At 41.9% G+C, this 17,341-nt stretch overlaps 2 protein-coding genes across 2 annotated transcripts; both read left to right on the plus strand.

Annotated features, from left to right (window-relative positions):
* Positions 1-528: 528 nt before the first annotated feature.
* Positions 529-2,385, plus strand: LOC126801870 (pentatricopeptide repeat-containing protein At2g13600-like). Its single transcript, XM_050529344.1, has 2 exons — positions 529-1,313; positions 1,392-2,385. The coding sequence occupies exons 1-2, from the start codon at positions 674-676 to the stop codon at positions 2,165-2,167; spliced, it is 1,416 nt and encodes a 471-aa protein (XP_050385301.1). The 5' UTR covers positions 529-673; the 3' UTR covers positions 2,168-2,385.
* Positions 2,386-11,935: 9,550 nt separating this feature from the next.
* Positions 11,936-15,527, plus strand: LOC126801917 (26S proteasome regulatory subunit 6B homolog). The gene is given in 7 exon segments (XM_050529409.1): positions 11,936-12,403; positions 12,406-12,491; positions 13,462-13,692; positions 13,893-14,051; positions 14,280-14,432; positions 14,663-14,746; positions 15,184-15,527. Coding segments are annotated over 7 exon segments (1,257 nt in total). The 5' UTR covers positions 11,936-11,994; the 3' UTR covers positions 15,319-15,527.
* Positions 15,528-17,341: the final 1,814 nt, after the last annotated feature.

A 17,341-nucleotide genomic window follows, 5' to 3' on the forward strand; every position in this document is an offset into this window, starting at 1 on the left:
GCCAAGGTAACTACTGGATACAGTTCAAATAAACCCAGAATATATAAGCTATTTAGGAGTAATCAAATTGCTCTGATTACGTTAAATTCAGTAATGTAATTTCCGATTTGAGATTTCTATACAGTTAGCATTTACATTTTAAATTGAGATTAGTTCTCTTCCTATAGTAGGAACTAGGAAGAAAATATGTGGGGTTAATGTTTTAGAATATCCTGATTCTCATGTTGTAGCCGTCTTGCTTCATGTGTGTTCTCAGTCTAGTTCAAAGTTTTGTCTGTATATCAGTTGAGTTAGACCATTTTCTGGTGTTAATTATACTGCTTTTTTTTTTGGAAATGATTTTAATACTGCTTTATGTGCAGGGTGCTCTTGCTCCTCTGCTAATTGGTTATCCAGATAATTGAATAAAAATTATATTAAGCTCTGCCCAAAAAAGAAAATCCTGGCTTCATCTTTGTTTGATCATTATGTCTCTCTCATCTCGAAAAGCATCACTAGCAAGGACATCAGGCTTGGCAGGGTTTTACACTCAAACTTCATCAAAACAGCGTGTGCCTTCGACACCTTCCTCACCAACCGCCTCATTGATCTTTACTCGAGATGCAATGCCATACAAGATGCCCAAAAGGCCTTCGACGACCTTCCTACCAAGAACACCCGTTCTTGGAACACCATGATAGCCATGTATTCAAGAAATGGCAGTTTTGATGATGCACGGGATTTGCTTGCTAATATGACAGAACCAAACCTTGTGAGTTATAATACTTTGGTTTCTGGTTTAGCACGTCACGGGTATCATAAAGAGTCCATATCTCTCTTCCAAAGAATGCAACAGGATTGTGATTGCTTATTCTTAGACCAGTTCACGTTTGCAAGCATAGTGGGAACTTGTGGTAGCTTAAGTGCTTTGGCAATGTTGCGCCAAGTTCATGGGGTGGCGATTGCAATTGGCTTAGAAATGAATATTGTTGCCTGCAATTCTTTGGTCAATGCTTATGGAAAATGTGGTAAACCAGACACCTCATACTCTGTATTCCGTCAAATGCTAGAGAGGGACGTCGTGTCTTGGACCTCAATGATAACTTCTTATGCACGAGCATCAAGGATGGATGATGCTTTTTGGGTATTTAATGGTATGCCGTCTAAGAACACTGTTTCTTGGACTGCTTTAATTTCAGGTTTCGTACAAAGCCGGCGTGGTAATGATGCATTGGACCTTTTCCAGAAAATGCTGGAAGAGAGGTACCAGCCTAGCACAGTTACATATGTTAGCATTTTGAGTGCTTGTGCAGATTTAGCACTTAATGGAAGAGGTAAGCAGATTCATGGGCATATCATTAGAAGTTATAATGGAAGCTACTTGTCCGATGTATTTATTTGTAATGCTCTAGTTGACATGTACAGCAAATGTGGAGACATCAAATCGGGAAAAACATTGTTTGAAATGGTTGATGAGAAGGATGTAGTCTCTTGGAACTCTTTAATTACTGGATTTGCTCAGAACGGGCTGGGAAAGGAGTCGCTTCTTGTTTTTAAGAGGATGGTAGAAGAAAATATAAAGCCTACTTGTGTGACTTTTCTTTTAGTATTATCTGCTTGTAGCCACACTGGTTTAGTTTCTGAAGGACTTCAAATTCTGCACTTAATGGAACAGGGTTATGGTATTAAACCGAGGTCAAGCCACTATGCAATTGTGATTGATTTACTCGGGAGGAAAAATAAACTGAAGGAAGCAATGGAGTTAATTGAGAGAGCTCCTAATAAATCAGATCATATTGGGATGTGGGGTGCACTTTTGGCTGCTTGTCGAGTCCATGGTAACTTGGCCTTGGCTAAGAGGGCTGGAGAAGCTCTGTTTGAGTTGGATCCCAACAATGGTGCAAGATATGTTATGTTATCAAATATTTATGCCGCAGCTGGTGGATGGACTGATGCCCATAGGGTCAGAAGGCTCATGGAAGAAAGAGGTTTGAAAAAAGGGTCGGCTTATAGTTTGATCGAGCTGAGGAATGCAAGGCATGAGTTTGTAGTGAAAGACAAGGTCCAGTGTCAGACAGGAGAGATGAATGATATGATTGGTAAATTAGCAGACCATATGAAGGATGTAGGTAATCTTCCTTACCTTTACAGCCATTTGTCTGAGGATAATGGTTATTCCTTTCAATAAGGGAACCAATTGATTATCGTGAAGGCCGAAGCATGCCATTGCGGACTACGGATGTAGTAGGAACTCTGCTTTGAAAAAAAAAGTTCCATTAATATAGTGTCAAGATTTGAAGCTAATTGGTAACTGCAGCTGGTCCACATAGTTTTTTTTCTCTGCAGTTAAGAAATGTGAAATGAGCAGAAGTGCAGATGAACCTACCCATTGCAGTAGCAGGCTTTTTTTTTTTGGTAACTAGTAGAAGGCATTTTAATGAACCTTTTCACAAGAAAAATAAGAAGATGAGTGAAATATCTAATAGCCTTCATTTAATCTCAACCCTTGAATTTATGGTAACAGTAGGTGACGCTGACCAATTTAACATATTTACAACTATATAATTATACCACCGACTTTCAGCAGAGAATGGTGTGTTTCTCGTTCTACTTATCTATGTGGATGACATATTGATCACTGGCTATAGTCCTTCTCATCTCTCAACTTATCTCAGATTTGAGCAAGTTTTCTCCATGAAAAACCTCGGCAAAATACATTACTTTCTTGGCATTTAAGCAACATCTGATGGTTCCTCCCTTTATCTCACACAAAAGAAGTACATTCTTGATCTTCTCACTCGAACCAAAATGCTCGATGCTAATCCCTGTGCCACTCCTTCAGCTAAAGGTCAGAAATTGAGTCTTCATTCTGGTGATAAGTTGACTGATCCCACAGATAATCGCAGTGTTGTTGGTGCACTTCAATATCCCACACTCACTAGACCAGATATTTCTTACTTGGTGAATTAAGTGTGTAAGTTCATGCATGCTCCTACAACTACAACTACGCATTGTAATGTGGAATCAGTATAAAACACGGGCCTCCAACGATTATTCAACAGACACCAGAAACAAAGAGCAAGAAACTCATTAAAACAAGGCAAATCCATGCCACAAATAAACTAATTATATTCATAAAACATAAGCTCCCTTACAACGATTACAATACATATATATAGGGTTTACAATAATTAGAGAATAAGTAGATCTAAGCTAAATGGAAAGCTATTATCCTAAATAATTGTAGAATGATTCCCTAAAACTACCTTAACAATGAAATATCAAATATTATATATTTATAATTAAATAACATAAATTTTCCATATATGCTCATGCATCACATTGGATTACAGTCAAACGCATATTGCTTTATCTCAAATTCTCAGTTGATTATGGCTTAAAATATTAACCTGGTTCACTTTATATTAGTGCTTATTCTGATGCGGACTATGATGGAGATATGGACAATCGTCAGTCCATTGGAGGTTATTTTGTTTACCCTGGTCCTAATCTTATTTCCTAGAGTTCTAAAACTCACATAACTGTGTCGAGATAAAGTGTCGAGGCTGAATATCAACAGCTTGCTTTCACTGTAGTTGAACTTTCCTGGTTTCGTTCTATGTTTCGTGATCTTAGTATATTTTTTTATTCGCCTACCATTTGGTGTGGCAACATGTCTTCTATTGACATTACTTCTAATCTGGTTTTTCATACTCGCACCAAGCATGTCGAAGTTGATTATCATTATGTTTGAGAAAAGGTTGTTCGTAAAGAGTTGCGAGTTAAGTTTGTATCTATCATGGACCAAATTGCTGACATCTTCACTAAAGGATTGTCCTCCACATGCTTCCATTTCCTTGTCAACAAGCTTTTTGTTCTTCCTCGCCCACTCAGCTTCATGTTCTTCCTCGCTCACTCAGCTTGCAGGTGGAGTGATAAACCGAGTGTAACTAACGATAAGGAAGCAGTAGAAGCCAGCGCCAACACTTCTCCTACAGTAAAACCTCGTTAAATTAATAACCTCGCTAATATAATATTTTTTATCAGTCTCGACTCGGGGCTAACGTGCTAATTTAATAATTCGTTAAATTTGTAAGATAATATAAATTTGAAAATTTATACAAACCCCATCAAATATATAAATTAATAATGACATAATTTATATAATAAATTTTACATTTATGAGGATTTTATTGAAGAATTTTGTTGATTTAATTATAATCAAATAAAATAATACAATACATCAAACAACATAATATTTTGAACAACGGTATTATCCGCGATAAATCAAATAATGTGGTGCATGAATAAAGAAAAAAATTCTTCGAAAAAGTGAAAGAAAATATTTATTATACCTTGATAAATTAATAAGTTGTTAATTAATCGATAAATTTATAGATTATTAATTTATCGATATTAATATCTCGCTAAAATAATAAATTTTGTTAGTCCCGCGCGTATTAATTTATAGAGGTTTTACTGTAGTTTAGATAGAAAAATCTAACGTGTATCTTATCTTTAACCATCTCTCCTTTTTTTTTAAAGGATGTAACCAACACTCCTTATCTCCTAGATCTTTGATTAGTTGTGTATCTGTTAGTCGATAGTTAGCTATTGTAACCCTAGCATATCGATTGTATACCTCTAACTCATATAAATACAACACTGGTGAGGCTATGAATTCAAGCAATCACATTTAGTAAACTGTATTTTATCAAGATGAAGATATACATATTGGCCTCCATAAAGGTGATGAAGAATCAAATGATTGGAGAACAAGTCGTTGCAACAGAGGGGAGTAAAGACACAATGATGATGTTTCCTAGTTGGACTAGGAAACCTTTACGGCATGATTTAATTACCATGGAGGTAGTTTATCAACTTGATTATTTAAGGGTAGATTAGTATATATTTGGAAGGTTTTTTTTCAAATATATTTTTTGTTAAAGGGTGATAGAAAGTGATATAGAAAAGGTGTGTTGTTAAATGGATGTATTCCATATTTATTTGGGATTTACCTTTTCTATTTAGAGATAATTTTAGAAGGTTGTTAAGAGAGATTATCTAGCCTTATCAAGAAGTTTAGGGTGAAGGGATTTCGGTGTATATATGTTCAGTTACATGACAGCATGAAGAGGTGGTGAATACATAGAGAAGAAATTCACGAAAAAGAAAAACTTAGTGCTAAGAGATATGAGTGACTTCATTGAAGATCTTTGTGTCATCGACAATTTGAGTGAAGTCGAACATCAAAGTGACTACAACGATCTAAGTGAGGTTGTATCACAACTTGATTGTGACTATCAAGTGAGAAGTATTTTACTTTTAAGAACTATATTATCATAGATTAAGGTGTAATATTTGAAATATGAATTGTTCAATATAAAAGTGAAATTCTTCCAAATTTTCTTTATACTATTACTCGTTCTTGTTCTGTTTTGTATTTTCACAAGAGTTCAAGACTAGCTCTTTTAGCTTTACAAGGAGCAGCCCTGTACCCTGTGTTTGTCAGGAGGCCCAGATGAAAAATAAAAAAAATATTATTAACTAATTAAATAAAATTCAAGACCCTCACATTCATGATACAATGTAATTTTGCATTTGCATACCAAATTTATTTTTGAAGAGTCAAATATCATATTAGATTTACAAATATGGAATTTGTTTTTTTGAAGAGGGCCATTGCGGCTGTCCTAAGCACATACAAGGAGGGAACATAGAGCATAAACCCCAACTTACAATAAATAATGTATCTTAACATGCACTAGTTAGCAAAGAGTGCATCATTGGTTTTGTTTTGACATAGTGGTGATACAACTAAAAGATTACTGTACTAATAGCGCATACAGTACTAAGGACAAGCATCATGACAAATAGTGCAACTTTCCAATCGTATTGCCGCACATAAACATATCCGGCAACCTTCTGTTTCATCCTGCCACTAGACAGTTACCACCATTTGACAAAGTAAGAAACTCACAACCTACCTAAAGCAGACCAAGCACATAAGGTGCTGACACGGGAATGATACCAACCTCTTCTTATTAAAAGCAAAAAATAATTAAAATCTAGAACAATAAGATACCAGAAAATAAAAAACATAACTTCCCTAAATGAGCTAATTTCCTTAGCCTAGGCCGAGCCCAAAAGAAAGGCCCAAACCCAATCCTAGGGTGGAGGAGAACCATAGCCAACAAAGCAAACCTAGCCCAATTCCATCATGGTCAACGCCCATGAATCCTCAACCTTCCACCTTCGCCGAACTGCTGACACAACCTAGGAATCCCTGTCGCACCATGGAGAAACGCCTTCGTAGGTTGGATGCAAGCTAGGAGAGAGTTTTTAACGAGGACGTTATAATGAGGACTTTGAAATGAATTGTTGGATAAATATTTTAAAATTCAACCAATATTATCAAATTTTAATGTGTAAGTTATCAATCCAACCGTATATTTAAAAGTGCTTACCACATATCCTCGTTAGAAGTAAACTAAGTAACACGGACACTCGTGTCCGTATTGGACACGATTCGATACGTAGACACGGCATATAGAAATCTTTTTGGACACGGACACGTGGTGGACACGTTAATTAAATATTATTTTTAATATATATATTTATTTAAAAATTATTTTATAAATTTGAAAGTATTTAGAATTTTAAATGTATATATATGTCAAAGTGTGTATTAAAATGATGAAAACATAACTTGTTAGAATGGCTAAGGACTTGATAAGTACTTTGGATAACCAAGGTTTGAATCCCACCACAAACATTCTTATTTTTATCACGGGTTTCTCTCCTTATATATATATTAAAGTGTGCATAAATATAACAAAAACTAAATCTGTTAGAATGGCTGAGGAGTTGTTGAGTGCATTGAATGTTCTCACCACAAGCACTTTCACTTTTATTATGAGTTGGTACGTGTCCGATTCGGATACTCACGTGTCCGGTCCGTGTCTAAAATCAATTCACGTAATACGGTGTCATGAGCACGTGTCAGTGCTACCTAGGAAGTAAAGCTTAGTGTCACGAGCTGCACAAATGGTTGTGCCATCGTGACACTTCTTAGGCGCTATGCCGAAGATAGGGTGTCGAGCGACAAGCATGCATGCTGTTTGCAGGGTGATTGGCTGTCTAGTGGCATGTCCAGGTGGCAGTTTCGTAATTAAGACAAACTTCTAGGTTCGAGGCACTTAGGCTCGGAATTTGGGAAAAGTCTGAACACGGAAAATGTCCGGGACGTCGAAAAGAGTTGAATACACTTGACGGCATGTTTTTATGAGCTTGTATGAATTAATTATGGAAGTTGCCCCTCCTCGGATATTTAATGTTTCCTCCTGCAAAGTCCAGTTTTCTCCAATATGCTCTATAAGGGGGGTACCTGGTGTCTGACTCTCCACCACCCTCGGTGCTGGCCTTATGGGGCACTAAGCGAGTCACTCCTGGGGGACCTTGGGGAACCTAGGAGCCGGGCGGATGTCACCAAAGAGTGGTGGCATGCGTTTCCATGAGTCAGGAAGTCTCATGGACAGTATTGGCCGGTAGGCCGATATTGCGGGTCCATGCGGGTGGCGAGGTTCGTACGTGGGCGATCCTTATGCCATCGGCATGGGCGAACTTGTGGGATGAAGGAAGATGTGTCGGAACCCCGTGGTGCGCAATGGCCATGGAGTAAAGCGACGTGGCATAGGTTAGGGGTTCGACCTTGCCCAAAAGAAAGAGTTGCCAGCAAGCACGGAAGGGCGACACCGTGCTAGAAGGAAGGAAGCCTATAGTGGGCAGATGCGGGCAAGTGGCCTATGAAAGATATGCTGGCAAGACGGATACGATGTCGGAGGATATGTGGGAGGTGAGCCGTGGAGGCGAGCCTCGCCCAACAAAGTTAACACCCTGGAGGCCGAGTTGCCCATATGATTATCCCCATGGGTGAAGTGTGGACAAAGGATGCCTATATGCCGAGTGAGCACGATGATGGATGCTCAGGAGGCAAGTAACGTACGTAAGCTTCCAAGGGACGGTCAGATAAAAGGAAGTGATGACCATCAATGTCCCGACCTACTGTCATGCCGCTTGCTACGAGGTGCAAGGTGCACGCTTGTTAGTAAGGGTTGGCATGGAAGCTTATCGGTTGGGCGAGTGTCATGGGAGCACCATGACACGAGGAAGCAATCGGTAAGGGGTTGACATTGAAGCCTATCGGTTGGGCGAGTGTTGTGGGAGTACCATGACACAAGGAAGCGATCGGTAAGCGGATGGCATGGAAGCCTATCGGTTGGGTGAGTGGCATGGGAGTACCATGACACGAGGAAGCGATCGATAAGTCACAAGTTGTGAGACTCATGTGTGAGTGGCTTTCGTTGGTGGAACCTCACAAGCAAGGAATGTAAGAGAGAAAGATCGGAATGACACGGGAGGCGCACAAGTAAGAAAAGAAAGTTGGCATCAAGAATGGATGTTGAGTTAGGCTGGCCTTGGTTAAGAGTAACCTTGGCGCCGCACGGGTCATATTCCGCTGCGTAGTAAGTCGGCCCGTGACAGTTGGTATCAGAGCCTGGATGGTCGATGCGTGGTGAATGACCTTCCAGGGTTGAACATTTACTTGATTGAAAGGGATACCAATTGGACAGCGACGAAGATGGATGTGACTGGCTTGATTGTTGGGTGCGGTTGCATTGTCCATGCAAGCCTTTGAAGTTATGAAATGGCCGAGATCAGGACAAGAGTAGCCGAGAGCAGGCAAAGAGTGGCCGAGAGCAGGCCAAGAATCGAGTGGAGAAACGAGCAAGCTAGAACAAAGGAAGGAAAGGCAAGTGCCTTGTATGAATGTGTTGACACTTGTGGGGGACTAGGTGAATTGTCCAAGGAAGAGTCAAAGGAGCATATCCATCAGACCTTCTCCTTGAGATCGTAAGCAGCCAAGAGTAGGCCCACTTCTCAAGGGGAGTCATGAGTTGTTACATCCTCGAGACTGTAAGCAGTTGAGAGTAGGCCCATTTCTCGCAGGATCCTTGAGATCGTAAGCCGCCAAGAGAGAGCGCATTTCCAAGGAAGCTTTTAGCAGCGCTCCTTCGATGGTCGAGTTCATGAAGCCAGAAAGTTAACACGAGTTGTCGGCGTTAAAGCCAAGAGAGGGCAAACAAGAGATTGTAGATGAGGGTTCTAGCAAGCTCCTATATGACCAAGTTGGGTCAATTGAGTGAGACAATAGGCCAAATGGGGCCAAGCAAGAAAGGACTCGAGAGTATGAGTCAACAGATATCAAGAGGCCGCGATGGCCAAGTTTGAGAAAAGCGATGATGGCTAAGTTGAATTTAATAAAAGCGGGCAGTGCTGATTGTCAAATTGAATGAGTGATGGATGAATGTCGCAATGGGTGACCTTACCTAGGTGTGCACTTGAGAAAACACACACTCAATGTCAGAGGGCGAGCGTTATGTCTTATGGGGGACACGTCTTATGGGGGACGAGCTCGTGCAACGTCTTATGGGGGACGCACTTCTGCCTAAGTTGTGGGAGTATCAGGTGCTCATTTGAGAGTGAAGTCTGGGAAGACAAAGTTGATGGCACTATCCGTATCAAGCTTTAAGAGAGTGAAGCAAGAGGAAAATGGGGGAGAACCCCAAGCAAGAGGAAAAGTGGGGGAGAACCCCAAGTGCTACGAGAGGAGTAGCGAATTTGAAGCAAACCCTACCAGGCAAGAGGCCAAGAGGGTAGAGTGATGAAACATGGCAGACTAGCCAACATGAGGCAACTGTGAGAGTGCTGGGTCGTCATGCCACATAAGAGTTATGAGATAGTAGGAAGACTTCCAAGAGGGCAACTGTGAGCGTGCCGGATGTCTTGCCTTGATGATGGTGGAATGTCCCAGGTGTGGACAAGTGAAGAGTGAAGCAAAGCCGGGGATGCTATGAAGAAAGCCGGCATAATCAGTGAGAATGAGAAAGGCGGACGAGGGTGGATGATAAACTCTAGATGGCTTATGCAAAAGAGAAAATGTTGAAGGTTGTCTTTGGCCAAGTTCACAGATGGGCGCAAGTAGGCGGTGAAGACATTGTCATTTGCCAAGTTCACGAATGGATGCGAGAAGGTTGTGACCAAGGGGTGTCAGCTGCCAAGTTCATGAGTGGGCGCGAGAAGGTTGTGACAAGTCATGCTAGCCAAGTTCATAGGTGGGCGCGAGAAGGTCGTCACGATATGTGATTCCAAGGTTGGAAGGACAACAATAATTGAAAGAAGTATGATATTGAGCAAGCCTATAGAGCCAGTGAGAAGCAGACAAGAGTTGCACGTCAATGAAGAGCATTGACATTAAGTGGGGGAGGATGTCACGCGCTGCACTCAAGGTTAGTGCAAGCGTCTGTCAATGAAGGGCATTGACATTGTAAGTGGGGGAGGGTGTCACGAGCTGCACAAATGGTTGTGCCATCGTGACACTTCTTAGGCGCTATGCCGAAGATAGGGTGTCGAGCGACAAGCATGCATGCTGTTTGCAGGGTGATTGGCTGTCTAGTGGCATGTCCAGGTGGTAGTTTCGTAATTAAGACGAACTTCTAGGTTCGAGGCACTTAGGCTCGGAATTTTGGAAAAGTCTGAACACGGAAAATGTCCGGGACGTCGAAAAGAGTTGAATACACTTGACGGCATATTTTTATGAGCTTGTATGAATTAATTATGGAAGTTGCCCCTCCTCGGATATTTGATGTTTCCTCCTGCAAAGTCCAGTTTTCTCCAATATGCTCTATAAGGGGGGTACCTGGTGTCTGACTCTCCACCACCCTCGGTGCCGGCCTTATGGGGCACTAAGCTTGTCACTCCTGGGGGACCTTGGGGAACCTAGGAGCCGGGCGGATGTCACCAAAGAGTGGTGGCATGCGTTTCCATGAGTCAGGAAGTCTCATGGACAGTATTGGCCGGTAGGCCGATATTGCGGGTCCATGCGGGTGGCGAGGTTCGTACGTGGGCGATCCTTATGCCATCAGCATGGGCGAACTTGTGGGCTGAAGGAAGATGTGTCGGAACCCCGTGGTGCGCAATGACCACGGAGTAAAGCGACGTGGGCATAGGTTAGGAGTTCGACCTTGCCCAAAAGAAAGAGTTGCCAGCAAGCACGGAAGGGCGACACCGTGCTAGAATGAAGGAAGCCTATAGTGGGCAGATGCGGGCAAGTGGCCTATGAAAGATATGCTGGCAAGACGGATACGATGTCGGAGGATATGTGGGAGGTGAGCCGTGGAGGCGAGCCTCGCCCAACAAAGTTAACACCTTGGGGGCCGAGTTGCCCATATGATTATCCCCATGGGTGAAGTGTGGACAAAAGATGCCTATATGCCGAGTGAGCACGATGATGGATGCTCAAGAGGCAAGTAACGTGCGTAAGCTTCCAAGGGACGGTCAGATAAAAGGAAGCGAGGACCATCAATGTCCCGACCTACTGTCATGCCGCTTGCTACGAGGTGCAAGGTGCACGCTTGTTAGTAAGGGTTGGCATGGAAGCTTATCGGTTGGGCGAGTGTCATGGGAGCACCATGACACGAGGAAGCAATCGGTAAGGGGTTGACATTGAAGCCTATCGGTTGGGCGAGTGTCGTGGGAGTACCATGACACAAGGAAGCGATCGGTAAGCGGATGACATGGAAGCCTATCGGTTGGGCGAGTGGCATGGGAGTACCATGACACGAGGAAGCGATCGATAAGTCACAAGTTGTGAGACTCATGTGTGAGTGGCTTTCGTTGGTGGAACCTCACAAGCAAGGAATGTAAGAAAGAAAGATCGGAATGACACGGGAGGCGCACAAGTAAGAAAAGAAAGTTGGCATCAAGAATGGATGTTGAGTTAGGCTGACATTGGTTAAGAGTAACCTTGGCGCCGCACGGGTCATATTCCGCTGCGTAGTAAGTCAGCCCATGACACTTAGCATACTGATAGATAGACAACTTAGGCTCGGTATCGAAAAAGAAAACTGTTTACTGAAACATCCGAATCAAAACTTGAAAGTTGAGCCAGTCCCGATGACAGCGTCAGCGATGGTGTTGGACCCCAAAACCTCGCCGGAGCCACCCGCCTCCTTCTACTCCACAAGATCGGACCCTAAATCCACCGACCAGCCCCAATCCTCCGACGAGGACGACCTCTACAGCCGCCTCAAGTCCCTGCAGCGCCAGCTGGAGTTCATCGACATCCAAGAGGAGTACGTCAAAGACGAGCAGAAGAATCTGAAGCGGGAGCTCCTCCGCGCCCAGGAGGAGGTCAAGAGGATCCAGTCGGTGCCTCTGGTCATCGGCCAGTTCATGGAGATGGTTGATCAGAACAACGGCATCGTCGGCTCCACTACTGGCTCCAATTACTACGTTAGGATTCTCAGTACTATTAATCGTGAGCATCTCAAGCCCTCCGCCTCCGTCGCCTTGCACCGCCACTCCACGCCCTTGTTGATGTTCTGCCGCCCGAGGCCGACTCCAGTATCTCGCTTCTCAGCCAGTCTGAGAAGCCTGACGTCACCTATAACGTAAGCCGCTTTCCGGTTTTGATGTGTTCCCTCTATGTTTTTGTTTTACGGAAAGAATTGATTGAGATTGAGTTTTGCTTACTGATTATGTAAAGCGTTAGGGGTGGTTATTCTTGGATAGTTGATTGAGTTTTGGCCAAAACTGTGTGCCCGTATGTGAGGGCTTGGATAGTTGAATTGTCAGTGTAGCGAGCGTTGTAGTCTGTGAATGTGGTGAAAAGGTTTGATTTTTAGGGTACCTAATCTAATTCTGTGCACTTGAAACAATGAAAGTGTTAATGGGAATGAACAGAATGTTTTGGGGATTTTTGGATTTCAGGAATTTAGCACTTTTGGAGAAGAGTTCAATGTATGCACTTTTAGCGGTAGCGGTAGTTGAGTCTTGCTCTGAAGTACCTTTTTCTGTCAACTGTCTGTGCTTGCTCAATTTTATGGTCGACTCCACGGGTGGAGATTTAGACATGTTCAAACAGGATTACATCTTGGAGTGTTTAAACAAATTCTAATTATGGGTCCTTCTAGCTTCAGGATTTTTTAATAAGTTTGTGAGTTAGTACGACAAGCATATGATGGAACCTATCTGATTGTTATCAAGCTTTTAACTTGGGCAATTTTCTGTTCTTTTAAAAATCTTGTGCTACCGGAGTCCAACTGAAGGGCTACTGTAAGGCTTTAAAAATATGATATTGTTCTTCCGCTTAGGGTTTGTTTACCAATCTCTATAATCATTAGATAAGAATTACATAAACTAAAGTAGAGACAAACCAACCCAAATTGGTCGCAATATTTAGTGCATTTTTTATTCGTTGGTGCTGAAACAATTGATGTATCAATGTTGGCTTTCTGGAGAAGTGTTAATTTATGTGATTCATTTCCTTCATTTGGCTAAATGTTCATTTGACGGATTCTGTTACTGTAAATAATATGCAGGAATACTGATATTGGTTTATCTGTTTCAAATTGTATAAAGGATATCGGGGGTTGCGACATTCAAAAGCAAGAAATCCGTGAAGCAGTGGAACTTCCACTTACTCACCATGACTTGTACAAACAGATTGGAATAGATCCTCCACGTGGTGTATTGCTTTATGGTCCACCTGGAACTGGTAAAACCATGCTAGCCAAGGCTGTTGCCAATCATACAACTGCTGCCTTCATTAGAGTTGTTGGTTCCGAATTTGTTCAGAAGTATTTGGGTGAAGTAAGAACTCGTGAAAAAGATTTTTGTAGCCTTGTAGGGTACCTTTATATGTTTTATCTATATAACATGTTGCTTTTTTTTTTGTTTTTGGAAAACTAAGTAATGTGCGGCGTATGGCAGAAGGCGTTGATATTATATTTGCCTCAGTTTGACTGAAATTAAAAGCAATGGGATTTGATCTGATGATTTAGTCTTTGTAGGGCCCACGAATGGTCCGTGATGTTTTCCGTCTTGCCAAAGAGAATGCACCTGCCATTATCTTCATTGACGAGGTTGATGCTATTGCTACTGCCAGGTTTGATGCTCAAACTGGAGCTGACAGAGAAGTTCAACGAATTCTTATGGAGCTCCTCAATCAGGTAGCTCCATGAAAACTTTATCTTGAAGAACAGATATATATTTATTATTTTTTAAATAAGGATTTTGATTCTCCACATCTGCAAATATATTTGAACTGGACCATGCAAAATTGCAAATGAATTGGCTGGGAGAAAAATATTTTAGTATATGACAAATTGTAATGTTCAACTATGCACTCTGTTTTTTGCCAGTTGTCTAAGTCAATTTGGAACTTATATCTTTTGCAGATGGATGGGTTTGACCAGACTGTGAATGTCAAGGTCATAATGGCTACTAATCGTGCTGACACTTTGGATCCTGCACTTCTGCGTCCTGGAAGGCTTGATCGGAAGATTGAATTTCCTTTGCCTGATAGGCGGCAGAAAAGACTGGTTTTTCAGGTAAGTAATGTCCATTTATGTAGCTTTCCATGAATATTTTGTTTTATGAGGTGCTTCGTGTTACTCATCTGTATAGTATTCATTACTTTGTCCATTCATTTTCATCCTTGTCTATGGACAATTGTACATGGCACGAACTCCCTCTCCCACATATTTTTATCCCACACATCTTCCTTTTAGCTGTATCAAAAATTTGGTCTTATAAGCAATATAATGCCAACTTACTGCAGGTCTGCACTGCTAAAATGAACTTGAGTGATGAGGTAGACTTGGAAGATTACGTCTCACGGCCAGACAAAATCAGTGCTGCTGAGGTGAGTTCTGTTCAGAAGTGTTGTGTGCTATTATTTTTCCCCTTTATTAGTTGAAAAGTGGGATGTTTGGGGTGGGGACATAAGTTGGTTTAGGTGAGTTTTGACGTTAACATTTGTAGATATACAATCCTGCACACATATAACATATTACTGTTGTAAGGCAGATTTATGTTTTTCTGCAAATTGTGCTGCAACTTTACCTGTAAATACTAAATAGTGCTCTCCTTGAATTCTGCAACATTGTGTAAGTAGCCATAGTAGATCACGTTGAATATTGAGGTGATGCATTTGAGCTTTGTGGCTTATGGCTTCGCCTCTAGGAAGTAGGAACTATAAACGTGCTGAAGACTTTTATGGTGGTGTCAGATCTTAATTATTCTAATTAATTAAGATAATGTAATAACTTTAGTAACTGGATGGGTACCTATTGTTCACAGATTACAGCCATATGTCAAGAAGCAGGAATGCATGCTGTTCGAAAGAATCGGTATGTCATACTGCCAAAGGACTTTGAGAAGGGGTACCAAACCAACGTGAAGAAGCCTGATACTGACTTTGAATTCTACAAATGATTGATGCCGCAAGCACCAGCATTCCGCAGCCCAAGTTCAGTAGGCTTTCCATCTCTTACGCCAGAGTGTTGAGTTCTGATTTCTGCTAGCAAAACAGCTTAGTGGAATGGTTGCTCTTTGAGGATTTAAGATTTTAATGTCGTGATGTATGATTGAGCAATCAAATGTTTTATCTCATCTCTATATACATCCTTCTCCGTTGTCTGTTTTTCTACTTTCTCGACTGTATTTCAAGTTATCATAGAACACACTTGAATGTCATCATGGAACGCCTGTATGCCATCTTCTTCCTACTGGACGCACCTTGGCTGGCTAGTTGTCCATCAATTGCTGTTAGTGCTCTAATCGAAATCGAAATCAAAATCAAAATCAAACAGTTTCTTCAGCGCCTAAACCTAGAATACCTTCACGGAAATCTAAAACAGACCCGACTGACTTGGGCATGTCCTCCATTTTTGCTTCAACTTGTTCTTCTTGTGAAACCTCTGCAGGGAATCGAATGATTAGTGGTTGCTTCGGATGTGAATAATTGATTAGGGGAGGCGGTGACAGAGAAGAGGAACTTGTTGAGTTGTTGTAAGGGAGGGAGGAGATCTGAGACTCGGGTTCCGGTGGCGGAGGGAGAAGAGCCAGCTTGGCATCGGACTGAGACGGTGAAGAAGCGGCCATCCTTCCCTCGTAGTGACGTGTTTGTTAGTAAGAGGGCCGGTAGTGGATTTTGTGAATGGAAAATAATGTGACGTCATTAACATGTGAATTTAAATCTTAGAGAAGTATAATTGTCATTCGGATTTTAGAGTTCAGCGATTACTTTGAGCGTACCATGACCATTATGCTAGAATTATCTTATGTTGTCGATGACTAGGAACTTCCGACATGGCCCGTTTTCATTTTACATTACGCTCATGTTCTTTTAAGATATTGGGTCGTAATAGAGCGCGTCACACTGTGCGTCACATTGTGTTAAATTGTTTTGGGCATCTAGCCAAGAAATTGACACTCACTTGTTGAAAAAAGTTGGTTTAGTTTGAAAAATCTCATAGTGGAAAAGTGAAGAGTCATCATTGGATTATAAGCAATCATACCATACATACTAATGTCGATGCCTTTTATGTAAAACATCATACTCAAACTCCACCAAGTGGCTAATGTGGGGTGAGTATTGACATTGTTGGTCTATATGTGTTGGATTGTAGGCCGCTTGCACACAACAATTCTATTAGAGCACAACTTGATCGAATTTGGTAGAGCTCACGTTTGGATTGGAGTCACAAGGTTTGGAATTGGGTTCTTGTGGTCGAGGTGGAGCCACTGATATTCGGATTGTGAGACAATTGGTGATAACTTAAATCACGCAAATGTGGAGATTGTTGGAAAATGTTGGCTTAGATTAGAGTTATTTAGAATCTCACATCGGAAAAGGAAAAAGATCTTGTTTCCTCTCTCAACCCTAGAGGCGGCATACTAGTTTGGTAGTGAGCGCTCGGTCCGACGGCACGCCTTTCCAGCGTCATTGTTGGACTGGCAACAATAGAACTCGTGTCTTGTGTGTGGTGGCCCTGGAGTTTGTTTTGCCGAGATTCAACATGTGTGGGGGCGGCTTCTGTCAATGCTGGGAGGGGGAGGGTTAGCTGGAGAAAGGCAAGGAGGGGCTATTCAGAGGCGGTCAGATCTGGAGGTGTCCTCTGGTTCCAGCGCAATCTCGAAGAGGATGCCAGTGGGTTTAGCGGCAGCCAGATCAGATTGGTGGAGTCTGATTTGTCGTGGGTTGCTTGATCTCGATCTGGGCTTTGTGATTATCTGAAGCAGGAGTAGTGAGAGTGACGATAAGGACATGGTCAGAATGATGGGATGGTGGATCATCGGTGAGATTGGTGGAGATATGGCGGTGAGATTGCGTCTTTCAGCGTTGGATGGCGTCGGGTGCTATGCTCCATGGTGCCTGGCCCGGGTCGTTTTCTTTGGGCCCCAGTTTTTTATTTTGTTGTTTTTGTTTATGCATCGTCTATTTGCTTTATTTTAG

This window comes from Argentina anserina, chromosome 7, assembly GCF_933775445.1.
Source record: "Argentina anserina chromosome 7, drPotAnse1.1, whole genome shotgun sequence".
Taxonomy (NCBI): Eukaryota; Viridiplantae; Streptophyta; class Magnoliopsida; order Rosales; family Rosaceae; genus Argentina; species Argentina anserina.